At 30.6% G+C, this 20256-nt stretch overlaps 1 protein-coding gene across 1 annotated transcript; it reads left to right on the forward strand.

Annotated features, from left to right (window-relative positions):
• Positions 1-13289: 13289 nt before the first annotated feature.
• On the forward strand, positions 13290-19031 carry LOC132733243 (carbohydrate sulfotransferase 3-like). Its single transcript, XM_060719845.1, has 4 exons — positions 13290-13369; positions 14980-15172; positions 16764-16870; positions 17546-19031. The coding sequence occupies exons 1-4, from the start codon at positions 13324-13326 to the stop codon at positions 18199-18201; spliced, it is 1002 nt and encodes a 333-aa protein (XP_060575828.1). The 5' UTR covers positions 13290-13323; the 3' UTR covers positions 18202-19031.
• Positions 19032-20256: the final 1225 nt, after the last annotated feature.

The following is a 20256-nucleotide window of genomic DNA, read 5'->3' on the forward strand; positions in this document are numbered from 1 at the left end:
AGAGGGGGAATATAGTAGATTGCGTATGAAGATAATATAGTAATTGCATACTAAAGATAATATAGTATTGCGTATGAAGATAATTAAGATAGTATTGTGTCTGAAGATAAAATAGTATTGCGTCAGAAGATAAGTTTTGATGTGCCAATACATTCATTATTTTGAAAACACAATGCGATACATTTTTTAAATAATCCGATAAATCAAAATAAAAAATTAAAAAAGTTGATATTACAACAAATTTAATTGAAATCAAACGACAAAATAAAATCTATGATAATATCAATTATACCTCATTTACATTATTTCTAAAACTTCACTTGCATAAACAAAAATGCCTGGAAGCTTTCTAATTCACCAGAGAACATCCGGAAATACAGGCTGACTGAGTTAATATGTTTGACATTTCCTACTGCTTTAAATGATCATGTTTTACAAAAGTCATCAAATTGGATTAACGAATCAGATCATTGTAGACAATCGATCAGTTGTAAATCATCATCAACTTTAAAAAATGAACATAAAAAATATTTTTAAAAAAATTTGATATAAAAATACCCAAGCAATAACAATGTTCATTTAAGGGATTATTATTTAAATGAGCAAGGAATGATTGAAGCAAAAATTATTCTTTTTTTTAAAAATAATGATTCACGAGAAAAAAACTTCACGTGAATTTATGTAAAAATAAAATAAAATAAAAAAAATAAATAAAAATAAAAAGGTAATCCGAAAATTGCAAATTTTACGATAAAAAAGTATTCTGTTCTTTTTTTTGTTTTTTACAATTAAACCGATTAATTTTTTTAACCTTTCCTTGATGATTCTTTGTAACATCTTTTTCTTTGGAAAACAAAGATAATGAAAAAAGAAAAAAGGGACAAAAACACTTTTATCATCAAAAAAGTTTGCAAAACAAAATATAAAGTTCTACATCACTCCCACTTTTTTCTTTTGGTTTATTCATTGTCGTATACAGGTTGCTCATTTCTGCAACGGCTTTTTATGACTGTTAAATGATTTTTTCGGAGGAAGTGAATTTATTCTTCAGTTGCCCCGTTCCAGAAGCGTTCCCGGTTATTTTATATATGTCATGTAGGGCACAAATACATGGGATCCCATTTTAAAGGTCAAGGATCGAACTTGAAATTAACATGATGTTTATGACATTTTTGCACTTTTATCAAATACTTTAAGGGTTCAACCTTGACCTTTAAATGAAAATATCAATTTTCTAGAAATTTATATAAAAAAACTATCATATTTCTTTATATATTTCTTAAAAAAATATTTGGACATTTAAAAAATATTTTTATGAAGAAAAAAAATGCACTGATTTTTTATTTCTGTAATATAACCACTATGAAAGATATACCTGTTGTACATGTTACACAAGTGTGAAAAAAATACTTTATTGAATTTCAATTGTTAAAACTGACTGACATCGAGCTGTTTTGAATGACTTTATTGCTGTTTTATTACTTTTAAATTAAATTGAAACCATGAGAAACAACGATGAGTTTTGTTGTAAAGATAATTTACATATTATTATGTACTCGAACAAGTCGCGGTAAAAAAGTTTAAAAACCGACCTCTTTGATAAAAAAAATCCAAAAGGTCATAAACATTATGTTAATTTCAAGTTGAATTTGATATGTACGTACCAAGGAAAGTAGTTTTTAAGTTTACTTCACCAGCAGAAAAAAATCTATTAAAACTAAAAATATAAAAATTGTGACGAACCGGGTTTTTTTCTCATTTTTGTTTTGTTAATTTTGGCTTTCATTCAATATAGAATAAAGTTGCAAAAAACTTTTTAAAAAAGAAAACATGAAACGAAAAGTTTTTTCTTTTTTTGAACAAAGGTCGTAAGGCAAACCGCCGCAAATCAGGATAAAATCTAACTTACGTTTACTTTTTTGCCCCTAATCGTTTTATTAAACCCAGAACAATTAAAATTAAATTTAAAGGGGAGTCTACAGTTTATTTGTCCCTTTGAAACCTTTAATTTAAAAAATAGTTTTTCTTTTTTTAAAAAAAAAAAATAATGTTCCCCAAAATGATGGGGTAAAAAAACACACTCATTGTTTTTTCTCTTAATGAATTTGCATGGGTCAAAATATATAAAATAGAAAAAGGACCACGAGGGTTAGAGGGCTATTGGTTAGGGCTAGGTTTTTAATCGTGGATTTTGCTGGGACAAATTCTAAAACCCCTAAAAACAATATCAAAGTACAATATTGAGTGAAATATTCAATGAATATTACAAAATGAGTTCATTATTTAGATTATACTAAATATATGTTTTATAATCATATCTTATACATTGGTAGCTGTTGTAAATTCAACAATATTCATCTTGAAGAAAATATTGTGTAATCACGACAAGTGCATAAGTTTATTCTTTAAAATAATAAGTTGATATTTCAAAAATTGAGACATATCATAATTATACAATACATAATATAATATAAGATTACTTAAGATTCTCTTGCTTAAATATCGCCTGTTGTTAAAAAACAACAACAGCAACAACGAAAAATTCAAAAACAACAACAACACTTAAACACTCCCTTTCCTCGTCTGGAGGTTCTAGAAAAATGGAAATCTTTCGGGGCGGTTTTTAAATATCCATACTAAAAGCTTTTCAAAAATTAATGACTCCGCCGAGGGATACAATATTTACGCTTTTTAAGCTTTTTCTTAGGTTCTTGTTGAATAGAGGTTTATAAACATGCTACAGTATAGCCTCCTCAGAGCGACCCTGTGTATAGCAATCACCTCTTACAACAACCGGTTCAATTATTTCCAAAGATTTTTGCTCTGAAATAAATCTCTCAGAACAACACCTCTTCGCAACGACCAAAGTCTTTGTTTCCCAAAAGGTGTTGCTTTTCAACGGTTGTTTTTTACATCATTATAAATTATCTATTTATAAAGGTTATACTATAAATTCTTATCAACATAATCATTTTGTAAAATCTATTATTAAAACAAACAAAAATAAATCATATGGTTTTATTTATGTGGTTAACAGACATCTCAAGTGCATTCGTTTTCGTATTTTATTTGCTTTTAGGGAGAGATAAAAATTTCATTTTTATACAATGAGAACATTGTCATTGCCATTTGTATTTATGACAACTCGTTTCAACGACTTTGTTACATGTACAAAAAAGAACAAGTTTTCAAGTTTTTATCTCAGCAAATCGGTTAAATTCTTGCCTTTGATCATTAGCACTAACAAATATTTATGAATGAAACAATAGCAAACACAAAATTTTACAAAGATTTGATTGCAAATATTTAAATGATTTACATGTATATATAAACACATAGAATGCATGTGTTTTAACAAATAAACACATAGACGTTCATGTGTTTCATTTACTGGCAGAGAATTATGCTCTAAAGTTTTCATAGAATGTTCAAAATAGGGAAAAGAATCAACAACAAGCACAACAACAACAACAAAACTATATATAAAAATGAAAAAGTAATATTTACAATATATCTAAAACAAAGGTTTTATTACGGTTATCCATGACAACATGAAGATATCTTGCAAATTTTAATAACTTTTTCTCATTATTAGTTAAGAGCACAAATTGTTGGCAAAATCTATTACGTAAATCTTAAAACTTATCATACAACAAGAGAAAGTGATATTCAGATTCAACAGTTCTTTGCGTATACATAGTTAACGTAACCCGTTTTCTGTCAATGCTAAGCGAATGAGAGCCCAATCTGACACAAGCGCTTTACGTAATATATCGTTTGAAATTAATCAAATTTAAGCCATTTTCATACATTCAATTAATTGTATCAGGTCAGATTTGAATAAATTCACCCTAAATTTATTTCTAATTAACCAGCATAATTAACATTTGGATTAGTGCGTAAAACACATACAAATAACACATATACAAATATATATAATGCATAATCTCATGCAACATGTCGATTGCTTTTATTTGATAATCACCCCATATTTCAGAGCCATATATTACTATTGGAACAACGATACAATCATATAAGTGCAATTTTTTTTGATATGTCAAATAACTACAGAAGGTTATGAGAAGGCTCTTGAAGCTCTTTTAGATAAAGGCTTTATTGCACCTTTAAAAGTTCAAGTATTTGTGAATTTACCACCTGGATAAGGGCAACTTTCTTTCTCCGAACAATGTATTTCATCCCTGCATTGTTATATCTACAGATATATTTTCTGATGCTTTATTAATAACAAGAAAGATAATATTTTATAACTTCGATGACATTCATAAATGTTGCTATGGCAACACTTTATTATATAGATATATGATCAATTTTCTACATATATTTGTAGAATTTCCAGTGAAAGATATTGCTGACCTGCCAATATACAAACAATGTCGCAACAACAAGGTAAAAGGGCACAATTATAGTAAATTTACAGTTTTTTTCCTGATGGAGGAAGACTTCAGATACAACTCCGTGCATAACTCCGTGCATTACTTTAGTGACAAACGGCCACCTGAGTAAAACTATCGACGTTCCTTAAGCAGCTGGATAGCTTCTGTACATAAAAGAATCCAAAGTCCCTGGCGACACTAGTACTCGAAACCCGCAGCGGTTATACTGAAAGTCTTGTACTACTTTGAAGTTTTGACTTCTTGGGATTTAGACTAAGCTCTTATTTCCTACGCACCAAAGTCTCAGATAGTTGTTATCCATTTATATCGATATCGTTTCGGTAAAACATGAAAACTCGGGTGGTCAAGTGTACTTTTTTCAAGCAAGGGAAGTAACTTCCAAGAAGAAATTACGCCGCGCCCTTGCATCTTCTGTGGTAACAAATCGTTAAAAACGAAAATAATATAATTGTTTCGTTTCAGTACAAATTAACTCTCTGGTATTTTTCAATTATTTCCGGGCACATTAAACTAAAATTTTGAAAACTGTGTTATCTTTAAGTACATATAACTTTTTTATAAGAAGAAGACATAGACATTCAATACTCAGCCTTGGAAATTCTTCATATGCCAATGTAGACCGTTGAATTCATTCTTTGTATATTCGAGAAACAAATTCACAAGTCATATAAGGGATGTACGTAAAACAAATTAAGAATTGCCTTATGTTTTAAGGACTTTGTTTCTCTGAATCAATCAGTCCTAATATAAATCCTATCAGAATCCGAATATTCCATTTGAGGAAAATATGTTTTGGGATAGAAATAATTTTCACCAAAATGTTTATATTTTTTTTTCATTTTTAAAACTTGCTCAGCCATTGGTAGTGTGTGTCAAGAAAAGATAATAACGACTAAGTTAAAAGCTGAGACTGGTCAATGTTCCTCTACCAAATCATAAAAGCTGCCAGCATATATTAATGAATAAGAGCGTTTCTTTTTTTCTTTCACCAACACTATTTATGTCATATGACGCCGAAAAAGGAAAGATGATTTTGGCTAACCTCGGGTGTTACAAATTTTAAGCAAGACCAGGGGTCAAAACCATCTTACCTGCTGGAAGTAAGGGATACATAGATTCCGGGAATTCGAACCCATTCAAACGCCTCTAAAGATCACGCAAGAACAGATGCTGGCTGCAAGTCTGATGCCTCAACCCATACAGTCCACCTCTCACTCACAAGGTGACTAGAGCATTTAAACCATTATCATTTACAGATCAACAATGACTTTTAATGAACATGAAATTATAATTATAAATTATTGATTTTTCAACTTTACATCGTGTATCAGCTGTGAAATACATACACCTGTGTCATTTATTCATAATTTATCTTGATACAGCGCAAATGAAATGAAATATATGAAATCACACTTCATGAACAACGTATACTTTACATCAGTAGTTTCGTCATATATTTTGCCTGGTTAATTGCTAAAACAACGGTTATTGCTAAAACAAGAACCGAAGGATTAAATTTAAAAAACATCGAGCGGAAAATACTCTTATAGGAGAAAACTGGCGTTGCTGCATAGTATAATAGTAAGTGTTCTTGCATAGTCTTAAATATCTTGCAAAATATATTCTTGTATAATGTTGATTTTCTTGCATAGTGTAAGTGTCCTTGCAAAGTGTTAGTTTCTTTCACTATTTTTCTGTTGTTAATTACTGTAAGTGTTCTTGCAAAGTATTAGTGTTCTTTTATAGTGTTAGTGTTGTTAGATAGTGTAAGTGTTCTTTCAAACATTTTGTATCCTTGCATAGTGTTTGTGTTGCTAGATAGTATATGAGTTCTTGCAAAGTCTTAGTGTCCTTGCATAGTGTAAGCGTTGTTACTAAGTCTTAGTGATTTTTGTATTGCATTATGTGATTGCATAGTGGTATTTCACAGTGTTGTTGCATAGTGTTATTTTTCTTGCAAAGTGTCGGTTTTCTTGCAAAGTGTTGGTGTTGTTACATAAAGTTAGTGGCATTAGTGTTAAACTTCTTGCATAGTATGGTGTTCTTGATAAGTGTTGGATTTGTTGCAAAATGTGTGTTGCTGCATATTACTAGTGTTGCAACATAGTTGTGATGTTCTTTCATAGTGTTAGTGTTATTGTACAGTGTTTATTTCTTGCAAAGTGTTAATGTTCTTGTATTATGTTGATTTTCTTGCATAGTGTTAGTGTTCTTGCATAGTGTTGATTTCTTGCAAAGTGTTAATGTTCTTGTATTATGTTGATTTTCTTGCATAGTGTTAGTCTTCTTGCATAGTGTTTATGTTCTTGCATAGTGTTAGTGTTCTTGCATCGTGTTGATGTTCTTGCATAGTGTTACTTTTTGCACCTTGTTTATGTTCTTGCATAGTGTTAGTGTTCCTGCATGGTGTTTATGTTCTTGCATAGAGAGAGTATTCTTGTAAAATGTTGATTTTCTTGCATAGTTATAGTGTTCTTGCATAGTGTTTATGTTCTTGCATATTGTTAGTGTTCTTTCACCGTGTTGATGTGCTTGCGTATTGTTAGTGTTCTTGCATCGTGTCCGTATTCTTGCACGGTGTTTATGTTCTTGCATAGAGATAGTGTTCTTGTATACTGTTGATTTTCTTGCAAAGTGTAAGTGTACTTGTATAGTGTTGATTTTCTTGCATAGTGTTGGTGTTCTTGCATATTTTAAGTAAGTGCTGTTCCATAGTGTCGAGCTATTGCTGATAAAGGAAATGCAGTATATGTTGATATAAAAAAAGTCATATTGATTTAAAACCTCGACTTAAGAAGAATAATGAACTTTTATAAAATGATATTTATTAAACCTTAACTGTAATCAAGATGAAAAGTCGATCAACTGTTTAGGTCCTGATCAGACTATACGGTGCAGACCCAAATCAAATTCGTTTGGTTAATGAGTTTATTCTTTCAAATGTATTATATTCACAAATGAATGTCATTTATTATGAAAATCTTTGTTAATATTTAACTCGACTATTTGGAGAATAAGGAGAACTATTGTACTCACCCTTGTGTCGGCGTCAGTGCCGCTGGGAAGTTGGTATCTTCGAAACTTCTAAAGGGAATGGGTTATTTCTTCAGACACTTATTCAAAGGATGGACTCAGGTTTCATAACCCTGAGTTTCCTTTTAAACAGAGTTATGCCCCTTCTCTTATTGAATAATCGAGTGCGGTTTCTTGCAGTTCTGTATGGTTTAAATAACTAGAATGTAATATATAAATCTTATTCGCAACTAAAAAAAACCCGTAACAGGTACGTAAAATGTCATAACTTTATACAATATATGGCCTTTTAAACCCTGTTTAAAACATCTTTAAACACTTTACTTTTGTGATGGCAGATTTATACCTGTACAAGTAAACAATTACTAGTTATGCTTACCCATGCGATAAGGAGTACACATTTCAGTTATTATATAATAGTTGATGCTTGACCAAAAGATGATACTTGACCATTTGATAAAGTTTTTATCTGCTGTGTGTTTTAAGTCTAACTATGCGAATATCTCTCTCATAACATTTTCACAATCATGGCAGGCGATACTGCTAGTATAATAGATGTTTCTTTATAATATTTTATGGCTAATTAAAAATCTAATATAGAAATGATTAATTTTTTGCGTAGGAAAATGGATGGTGTCAACATAAAAACGTTGGGTTCTTTTATTGGAATGTTTGTAATCTGCTTGTTTGTTACAACACTATGTGAGTATTTTTGTAACTGTCTTATCTATATAATGGTCTTTTGATTTTTAAACTTGAAAAAAAAAATTATCAGTTAGTAATTAGCACTTCTTTTACTTTACGGTTGTGTAGAATCATATTTATTACTCTTTTTTGACATTATATTATAATTATTTGTCTTATTTATATAATTTGTAGTATCTTTCTCGCCGTTTATTTGCAATTTGTTTTTATTTTGAACGCTTTTTTCTTTTATATTGTAGGTTATTATTACATTATAAATCGCTGTAAATTTATCCTATATACATACGTTTTTTGCTTTTCCCACTTTCTTCATATTGTCGGCTATTTGCCTAAATGCTATTTGCATTTACTTCTTATTTCCGACTATTTGTATATTTGCTATTTGCACTTACTTCATATTGCCGGCTATTTGCAATTTGCACTTACTTAATATCGCCTGTTATTTTTCATTTGCACTTTGCCCTTACTTCATATCGTCGGCTTTTTGCCTCAATTCTTTTTGCACTTACTTCATATTATCGGCTATTTTGCATATTTGTAATTTGCACTTAATTCATATTGCCGGCTATTTGCCTATTTGCTATTTGCACTAACTTAATATTGTCGGTTATTTTTCATTTGCTATTTGCACTTAAACTTCATATTGCTGGCTATTTGCCTATTTGCAAGTGCAATTACTTCTTATTGTCGGCTATTTGCCTATTTGCAATTAATTTATATTGTCGGTTACTAGACTATTTGCAATTTGCACTTACTTTATATTGTCGGTTACTTGCCTATTTGCAATTTGCACTTACTTTATATTGTCGGTTATTTGCCTATTTGCAATTTGCACTTACTTTATATTGTCGGTTATTTGCGTATTTGCAATTTGCACTTACTTTATATCGTCGGTTATTTTTCATTTGCTTTTTGCCCTTACTTTATACATGTATTGCCGGTTATTTACCTATTTGCTATTCGCACTTACTTCATATTGTCGTTTATTTGCCGTTTTTACCTGCAATAAAATCGCTTTTTATTTTATCGTTGGTTATTTGACATAAGCCTGTCTGATATCTGTCATAAATTCACGTATTTTTTTTAAGTTTGTCTTATCCTTACGATAAAACAATTTACAATACATGCCGCTTTAACTAAATGTTTATATCTCTTATCATTAACAATACATTTAACAGTTTTTGGCATCAGTTTATAAGTGCTCCCGTTCATTTCTTCATATGGTACACTTAACTTAATAAGTGCTGGATGTAAAAAGTAAACAAATTGTTCATTTAAATTAATTAAAACTAAATTAATTCTTTGTGAAGACTTATTCCATTGACCTTATAAGTTTTGAGGGTTGGACCGTTGCATGAAGTCGTGGATTTAATTACATTTACATGTCTCTCGAGACATGTCAAGCATTTTTATGGCTGTGTTATGAATGTTACTAGAATTGTTGTTGTTGTTGCTGTTGTTGTTGTTGATATTTAAAAGCTTTCATTACAGTCTTTCATATCTACTGATATATAATAATAATACTTGAAAATTCTATGCATGCTGTGAAAGGTAATACATGTATATGACATTGTAAGAAATATTTGATTTTTGTTTCAATTACAATAAGAATACATTATAATTTTCATCTCAACTAATGTCAGTGTTATTTCTGGATCAGTCATCAACTATTTCAACAAAATTCTCTAATTTTAAAGGGACTCCAATGAGAGCTTGTGGCATGAACGGACTAGAAATATTTGTCCGAGATTTGTATACCATTGGATGCAGGTTTGGACCAATAACTAACGTGTAAATGTTCATACCATTCTCTAACTCCGTTATTCCATAACCTTCATTGTTAATGTCCAAAATGACCTAAAACCTAAAGCGTTAAGCGTTGCAAAACTTTTCTCAAATTTGGCTATAAATTTCACACACAAAAAAACACGACGGTTTTAATTTAATTCCGAACATATTTCTGTATAAGCCTTTTCAAATGTTTCACTTGATCTATGTAAGAATTTCAAATTGAATATTTCTTATGATTTTTTTTTTTACCTCAGTGGAGTTCCTTTAATAAATGATTATAAAGATATTTCCGTTAATTACCGTGGACCTTTTGTATATAAACAATATTGCCTCAACTATTATCTTTTATTGACAGTTTTAGAAATTATAAATACAATAAGTTTTAATCATTCAAGAGGTTACATTAATAATCTAAAAAAAAACACTTTTGTTTCCATGGAAACGTTTTCATTAGGATATATTTATGTATGATCCAATTACCTGATCTTTGTTATTGTAAAAGGTTCAGTGGCTGTTAGAGTTACACCGAAGAAGTGCCAAGAAATAAGATATCTGAAATCAATAGTACAACACCGAGTTCCATTTGTATAAAAGCATTTCCCTTGTAAATACGCATACGCTATTGCAGTGGTGCCATAGAAATATCAGTTATTATTTTTTATTGTTTCGAGTCCATTTTAGAATACAGTTGTCCGTGATCTTTTGTACCATAAAGTGTATCCGTGAAGACGATTCGTTTTTCTAGATAGATAGATAAATAAGATAGATGAAGATACAGAAATGCTATTGGTCAACATTTTGAAGATGATCATCGTCATCATAAAATATAAAATCAACAATTAATAGTCATTAGGAAAGAGCAAAGTCGGTACTGACAAATTTTCTTCAAAGATACAGCATTAATTAACGTGTAACAACCCCCTCTAATTGCAACTCTCGATATTATCATCTCAATTTGCATCACATTCTCTATATATGTAAAACATACATTGGAGTCAAATTAAAGATAGAAAACTATCAACTTAATCCGAATTTAATGTACAAAATATATATATGTTTTGTTTGTAATGGATTCAATTTGAAAACAAATAGATTCTGGCAATTTAATGCAAACTCACATGTTTATAGAAAGTCATTTTATGAAGATATGTCCCTCATCGATTTGTGTTCTGTCAACGACAAAAAAGAACAAAATTTTTAATGTCAGGAGTTTTCCTTCATTAATATCACTTGTCATAAATAAATAGGATATAGTCAATGTACATGTCTATCTTTAAAAAACAACAACATAACATGTAAATGTATTCGAATAATTTCGCTGGTGGTTCTTTCGAAACCTGAGAAATTGATGATATGTTACTTCAGTGTTTAATTTATGATGCGTTTCTTGAAAAATTACTTAGATCTGAGATTACTTTTGTTCGTTGAAGGCGTTGTCAAACTACAGTATACTTCACTTATAACGATGTCGCTTATAACGATATACCGCTTTTAACGATATACCGCTTATTACGATAAATCGCTTGTAACGGTGCTGTTACTGAGGTCACGACTCTTGCTTTCAAATTGGTTGCTTCTCGGATATAACGCCCTCCGGATATGACGATATAGATCCAGCGGTCTCCTGAATATCGTTATAAGCGGAGTTTACTGTAATATTTGAGATCTAGCCAATAACACCTACATTTGGCTCATTGTCATCACTCACAATTGGTTTTAATAATATTGTTTTATTTACGGTTGCCAGCGTGAATTCACATTACTAAATTATGTTTCTTATTTTGTGATATTAGAGGATATTTAAAGACAAAGCGATTTTCCAAAATAAATTGATTTTTCAAATTCAAGGGATTTTTTTTAAAATTCAAAATAAATACGAGTAGGCCATAAAACGCTCTTACGAATCATTCATACATGGATCTTTGGCAACAAGTCTCATAGGGAAGACGAGTACTAATTTTTGTTGGTCTAGCGGGGTGTCGAGCTCATGACATAATGATTTACAATAGGAAATTGTTGTGGACGGAGCATGCGCATCCTCTATGGCAATATTTATAATACGATGGTATAATCAGTTTTTTACCCCCGCACTGTTACTGCATATATTTGTTGTAACAGTTTTGGTGTATACTTGATTTAAAATGTTAATTTCTAAAATTTTATAGCAGCAGCAACAACAACATAAACAAAAAATAACATCAACAAAAAATATAACCATCAAATTTAATGAAAATATTGTAAAACTTATACAATTTGATAGATAAGGACATTATTGCCGTGTGATTTGATAAATGTCATAGGGATTTCTAACACAAATATATTTCAACCTTTAAATAAGCATATTAACATATTGACAATTTCTGCAAAAAAAATGCATTAAATCGGGATAAATGTATATTGAATACAAAATGTATTTCAGTGATTGAACACAGTGAAAATAAGAGCCTTAAAATTAATTGCTATTACGAACCAAGCTTTTGTTTTATTGTACTGTTTTTTATAAGTATATTTTATCATAAATCTAGATTTTGATACTATATTTATTGCATTTTCTTCCATACAGATTTATACAATACATCTTTTGAATTCTTCTTTATTTCTTTTTCATTAGATTTAGATTAAAGTTTTTGTCACTTAAAGTGTAAAGACATAAACATTCAGCCAATTGAAAAGCACAATAGAGAATTTACAATATAGGTTGTCATGATATGAAAGTATAGTGTCAATAAAAACTGGAAGTTTTTTTTAAGAAAGGACCAATTTTGCTCGACCCACAGGTGAATGTCGCGTGGCCATGACTTACACTATACACCCGTTCCCCCTCTACAACCCAAAACCCTTAAACATCATCCAAACATCATAAGTATTGACAAAAATAAATTTTATGAAAAAAAATTATGACTCTAAAAATTAAAAGGTATTTAAACTACTTTCATTTTGTATAGAAAAATCACTAGCATCTCGATTTTCAGCGCATATATTCATCAAATTTTCACCAATCTTAACAATCTTGGTGTCAAATCTTAGATAAATAAATACTCTTTAAGAAAACAACACTGGCACCTTCGCTGATTATATGTAGCAAGGAATATTCGTTTCGTTCGCGACGTTCACCTGTGGCTTGACCCGTATTAGAGAATGATTTCAGAATATGATACTAATAATAGAAACATCTTAAGCGTTTAATGTTTTACACTTGTAATCGTGACGGCAAAATGTGAAATAATGATTTTAACATGTACATAAATTGGCAGTCAGTTCTTGTTTAGCAAAATTTGAATGAGTTTATACATAACATGTTATTCGCGCATTTAAAAAAAAATATCTTCTCTTTTTTTCAGATGAAGTACAAAATGTGTTGAATATATCGAAAATTCCGATGGTATCTATCAGAATGAACAGAACCGAACAGTTGACAAGGACAGGTAAACAAACGTCTTTGAATTTTACCCTAAATCTGCTTGAAACATAAGTGATTTGCTTTTGCCACCAGCATATAGCTTGGCTAGCCGGCATCTGTGCAGTCTGACTGGGCTCTTTACTGTTGGTAGGTTACTCACTAACATTGCATGGACTGTTCATAGCGGGTCAAATCCATTAAAAAATTTTATACGAGAAGAACTTTTATTTGTATTAAAACCCTAGGAAGAGCCCCTGACAAAGCATTGAAAATTTGCTATGGCAATACGTGACAAGAAGTCGAGATGGCATGGACATTCATGCGAAATAAGTCTATCACTTTCTATATAATAATATGATTAACGAAGTTGGATACTCCTAGATAAAATATCAAAATCATTTCACCCATAACTTCATATAGACGTCTTTTCACGCCTTTACACATTCTTCTTTTCGAGGCCTCAAATAGTGAAAAACTGCCATTTTTAGACCCCAAACACTTGTTTTCGTTTGAGTTATATTGTTACTTTTTCGGCGCCATCCCCTGTCAAATAGGTACATCAAGGGTGTGTCAAAAGGGGGTATGTGCCCTCTTCTTCTTGGGGGTTTGAAGGGGGCAGCAGATCCCCTCATCTCCAAGAAAATTTTGTAATTGTGAGAGGCTAAAAATGGCCTCAGATCGACCTTAAGGTAAAATGGAACCAAAAGCTTTTGACTCTATCTAAATCGATTGAGAAGTTGCAGCAATTTGAATTCAGTTTTGATGGGGGGAAAACTCAAAATAGTGATTTTTGGCAATTTGAAGGTGTCCCCCTCGTTGCCATGGTAACAGGAAACTTAAGATTGAGTATGCCGTTACAATGGCTATGGTCAGGTCAACATTTGTGCCAAGTTTGAACAGTATTGAAGTATTTTTATAGTTTCATAGCAATTCGAACTTGTAACAGGAGGCTTTTCAAAGAAAACAACCAATTTTTCACAAAATGCACATGCAGTAATGGGTAAAGCATTTGCTTTTCTTTAAGAGGTCGCTATCCACAAATGATACATAGTACTTATAATGGTATAATCACCAACTCATTTAAGCCTTTATCGAAATAGACCACTTGCAATATATTTGAAGGGCTTTTGCTAATGAGGATGCAATATTCATAGTATATGTATAGATTTTATCATTAGGTGCCGAACTATTTCCTGCTTCTGTGCAATTCATTTTTTTGTCTTTCGTATGGAAGTGTATCTTTTCTATATACTGCATTTAATTGTAAACTATAATCGATGATGAAACATCAATAATTTATGTTTTAAATTTAATAAAGATTGTTAGATTCATTGAACCTATAATAATAAATTATCGTCATCGTCAAATGAATTCTGTAAGTCATTTTATTATATACTTATAAAATTAATGAACTATTGAGAAATGTTGATGATTTTCATTTTTCCGAATTTTCATTGTATTTTTTTTTTTTTTTTCATTTTTCACTGCAGTGAAAGATATTTTTCCGCATTTTCACACGTATCTTGCCGGATCTTCTAAATTCGGCTTATACACACAATTAAAGGTCTTCAGAAAAGAGAAAAAAACTATATACTTCCCTCTACTTCTAATGAATACATAATTTTTCTATTCTAGATGAGAAGCTCCACTCAACCTCACAGTTGCCTAAAATGGTACTGGTTCTAACGTACATGCGATCAGGTTCGAGCCTTACAGGAGATATTCTGCAACAAAGTTCAGAGGCATTTTACGTATATGAACCATTTAGAGCCATTGCATCTCGAAATTCATCCACATATTCTATTTCATATATAAACGGGACCAAAAGGTAATTAAAGCGGCATTCAGATTTATTTTTGTTGTCCTAGGAGCTATTTATAGCACGTCAGTGACGTGTGTTTCTAAAAATAGAAGATCGTGAAACGAATCGGTCGCTTTACTCATTTGCATATAGAGAGCAGACTTGTAGGTTAAAGCTATCGAGGGGTATCCTTATTGTTTATGTATTTTATCGACGACAAATTTCATCTTTTGATTTGAAAATTATATGAAACGATTTATCTAAATATTATATAGTGATCTTTAGGAAAATTGAAAGCAGCTTTAAATATTTAAAATGTACATTTCATTTGTTATGTTTTCAATGTAACCGGGCATAACAGGTGATTAAAAACAACGTAAGAGAAAATTGCAATTGTACATTTTATTTGTTCTGTTTTATTGTTTTTTTGGCAAAACCTGAAAAGAACACCTTACTTTACAAGGCTACATATTTTAGAGCAGAATTAAACACATTTTACAGGATGGTATTTCATCAAAATAAAACAGTAAAAGCTTAAAAGTTTTGTAGTATAATCTAACATTTCATGGTTATATTTGAAAGAGGTTTATCTTATATCAATTGATAAATTCCCCGTGCGATTCAATAAGTAAACATCAAAGGGACCGCCCTCAAGCTATAAATAAGCACAAATATAGTACTGGATTTAGTTATAAGATTTAATAATGAATAGATTACAATGCGTCCGTGTGAGAATGACGCATCTAGATAAATAATTTATCATGTCTTGTGTCCGAACTCCTGGTACTTGATGTCGATACGAAATTTGAGTATAAACGTAGCAGACCTTGTAAACTGTGATACTCTATGACGTTTTCGATCTTATTTCACTTATGGCCTTGCAAAATCAAAGTTAACATAACGTCTTAGCTTCTTATTCAGTTTTTAAATTACACACAGAAGCTGTTTTATACTCATTACTAAAAAAACAGCAAAAACAAACAGTACAACTATAAAAAAAGAAGAAAAAAAAAACACAATAAAAATGAAATAAAAATGTATTATATATATTATATACAAATTAATATTTAACAGTATATGAGAATAGTTCAGGCTCGAGACTTGAAGATGATATAACAGACATGCTACTTTGAATGTGTGCTAAATGTTATAAAAATGATTTTACAGCTTTGATAAAAAAGTATTAATTATAAGTCATGTAAGCAAGATTTGATATTAAAACATATCATCCAGAAAGATTAATTTAAATATAAACATATTGTTAAATTCTATATAACCTGTTAAATTCAAGAAATGGGTTTACCCATTTGAATTGGAAACAGTTTTTTAGTTTAGTTTAAACATATTATATTGCATCAAAAACATGTCAGATATTATACAAATGATGAGTCTATAACAAAAAGCAGATGGGTTTGGAAACAAGTTCTAGCAAACATTAGCTTCAGACCTTCCCAGATTTGAATCATTACAGAGCCTGGCCTGACTCATGGATGCGCGCGCATGTCTGACAAAGGCTGATTACTTCCGGTGTCAGCCGGGTCAAGATTACACATATTGTCTTATACCATTTAAATATATTGCTTAATTAATTCCAATTTGAAACATTGTTTCGTTTCAGGAAACCGCCATATTCGTTGACACAGGAAGCTGTAGATGGGTTATACAATTGGTTCACCTGTAACATATCACGACTTCCGGTCATCGGAGTATATGATAGTTTTCTTAGTATGTATTCGTTTGGTTTTTAACATTTTAAACATTTGTAGTAAAATATATTTTTATATAAAATAAATGCAAATCTTGATTAATTAAAGTTCTAAATAAAATTCATATTAATCTAGTTTGGTTGAATATGACTTCCCATGAAACTGGACATAATACAGACAATGGTTATGCCCCTTTTTATGGAACATAAAATGGTTACTTACTGTGTAAGTAACCAACATGCTACGTTAACACCAAACATATACATTCAAGCAAAACACTTTTTTCATACATTTATCTTCCACTGTACGAAATAGAATGCTAAATGTTGTGTCTTATCTTTATTTAAAGTTCAGATATGATTTAATGACTTCCATCTCTTACGTGCATATATGTTACAAACTTACAAGTGAATGTGATTGCAAATGAAATGATAATTATAATAGATAGTTTGTTGTTTTTTGTTGTCGTTTTTGTAGTTGTTGTTGTTGTTGTTTTTTATTAAACCTATGTTCAAACTCGGTTTGATATGTAAAAATATGTATTCATTCTACAAAGGTCATTAAGAATGACAAAGACCCAACATGGCTACGTACATTTACTTTATCATAAGCCACAAGGAGCGATTTCTGTTAAAGTATTAATTCAAAACATTGATGTAATATTATAAAATTATTTACTTGAACTTATTTTCAGACAAAGGTATAAAGACACGTGCAATGCAACCTTGTCTTAAGAAAGTATACAATAAAACAAAAAGTAGGGAGAGTGCAGTTAAAGTGTGTACAAAGCAGCTAGAAGAAATATGTAAAGATTCTCCTGTACGTATTGTTAAAACAATCAGAATCGCTGCCAATGATGTTGAACACTTGTTACAAGAGTTGCCAACTTTAAAAATCGTGCATTTAGTTCGAGATCCGCGTGCAACACTGTTTTCACAATCTCATTTTGGAATGTGCAAACAACAACGAGGCGGTTGGCAAGGGTGTACAAACAATTTCTGTAAAAGATTAGAAAATGATGTGTTAAAATTAGAAAGTCTTAAAATAAAATATACGGATAGAATATTAGACGTTCTGTACGAAGACATAGCAAAAGATCCATTGACAATGTCCAGAAAAATGTATGACTTTATAGGAGAAGATTTTACACGGCAAGCCGAATCATATATTTACAATATAACAATGGCTGGGAATCAAAATAACTGTGCAATATGCACGACACGTTCGAATTCATCAGAACACATTAATACTTGGAAAAAGAAAATGAAAAAAGAATTTATACAGGTTGTTAATGAACGATGTAATTATATTTTAAAACGTTTTAACTTTGATGATTTTCCGGCATCTTAATTGTGATAGTTTTTGTGTGATTTTAAAAAGACCTCAGGTGATGTAATAGTAGCTAAATCAAAATGTATATATTCATTGGTTGAAAGCATCGATAGACAAACATTGAACATATTAAAACGGATATTTAATATATGACATCTGTTTTCTTCCTTCTGCTCATCAATTCAAATGATTTTTTTTGCTGCAATATTTTTTGGGGGGCGGTCCTAAATGCAGACTATCATTGTGTATTACATTTTAACCGTAATTATAAATTACCTTCTTTGTTCACTTCATATACTTTACTTTTAAAGGCATTTAATAATAAGAATAGTAAGCATGTCATGAATCTGGGTGCATGATGCTTTAATTCATCATATACAAATCTTGTTATTCTAAATGAGGACGTATCTATGGATTTGTAAATTAAAAAACAAACAAGATAATTTTAAATAAGGTGTCATATAAATGTTACTAGAATAAAATTATTTAGATTATGTTGACAAAACATGATGTGTTTCATATGTATTTGTAATAATGTTTTCGCTGAATTATGTTTCATTACCGTCCATGAGCAGGCTTACTCAAACTGAACCTGCAAACTTTTAAGTTTCGCCGTTTTAGGCGATCTACAGGGATTTTTTATTCTCTTTTTTATTGTATTGTTTTTATCAATACATGGAATGTGTTCCTGTTCATTATCATTATTTACAAACTAGAAGTTAAATGTTAGAAGTCCTACTTAAACTATAAATGTTTAAAAAAAAAAGAATAACGTCAATGTATTTGTAATACTTAATTTAATCTTATAACAACTAAGAGGAGGGGTGATCTAGCGGTTGAAGTACCTGCAACTTAAACCAGTGAGCCTTACTCGGATTACTACGTACATTAAAATAACTTATATCAGTATTTGTGTTTTCTTATAATTTGTAGCGTAATGTCAATATCATGCTAAACATATTCCAATGTCAACTGTTTGTCAAACACCATTTAAACAGTCCAGCTTTTGAAATATATCGTCAGTTCAGCTGAACTTGACAATGCACAAAAATGAGCATAATGACAATGTTAGAAGTCGAAAGAACTTATCTCAGCATTTGTGTTTCTTATTGATTTACAGTTATATGTCAAATTTCTCTTCATGGAAATTCTAGAAAATACTCACATCAAAGAACAATAAAAGAAAATACATATACATTGTATTTAAAGTCCTATTGATAAATAGATGATAAATCTTGCCAGGTTCATTACGTGCACTAGTTTATACATTACGTGCACTAGTTTAGTCCGTAATGATTTTGCTTGCAATATATATTTTATTCAAGTAAATTCAAGAAGGTAGTAGACTCATAAGGACAACCTATTTACAAATAATCAACATATTTACATTATATAACAAACAAATAAAAACACATACTGAAATAACAACAAATATACATGTATAATTGCATAAAGAGTTAAAAAGAAGAAAAGAAACGATGGCCTACTGGTTGCTTAATGTGTCTGCACCTCAACACAGTGATCGTAAGTTCGAGACCTACAGGCGCCGCAGCCATCTGTCGTTATCTGACACAAGTAATGGTAAGTTCCAGGAAACGGACTGATTACAATAAACGCCAAGCTTTCATCACAGACGAGCTAAAATGTTTTTGTGTGAACTATGAAAAACGGCAATATGAAAACCATATGTAATATGCATGCATGATATTTCTTGTTTTATCAAACTTTTATTGAATTCATCAAAACAAGAAGATTTATAATGCTTTATAATTTATAATAATTGTATCTCGTGCCCACCACTAAATTAACTCGTGGCAACGACTTAGTAAATCGTGGCCACGACATAGTATCTCGTGCACACCACTTAATTATCTCGTGGCCACGTCTTAGTAACTCGTGGCCACGACATAGTATCTCATGCGCACGTAATAAATAAAAACACACACACATGTCACCTCTGTGTCACCGTAATGGAAAACAATAAAAGAAAATATTGCCTATTGTACTTTATGAAGAATAAAACATAACAGTTACTATAGTAATAAACTAACGTTATAATTAATACATTATCAA

This window comes from Ruditapes philippinarum, unplaced genomic scaffold, assembly GCF_026571515.1.
Source record: "Ruditapes philippinarum isolate M1 unplaced genomic scaffold, ASM2657151v2 ctg7971_1_1_1_1, whole genome shotgun sequence".
NCBI lineage: Eukaryota > Metazoa > Mollusca > Bivalvia > Venerida > Veneridae > Ruditapes > Ruditapes philippinarum.

What these genes read in the sequence shown, in the direction of transcription:
- LOC132733243 (XM_060719845.1), top strand. Translation starts at nt 13,324, where the DNA reads ATGGTATCTATCAGAATGAACAGAACCGAACAGTTGACAAGGACAG. An exon ending in CGAACAGTTGACAAGGACAG is followed by an intron (nt 13,370 to 14,979) that starts GTAAACAAACGT and finishes TTTCTATTCTAG; the next exon opens with ATGAGAAGCTCCACTCAACC. An exon ending in TATATAAACGGGACCAAAAG is followed by an intron (nt 15,173 to 16,763) that starts GTAATTAAAGCG and finishes GTTTCGTTTCAG; the next exon opens with GAAACCGCCATATTCGTTGA.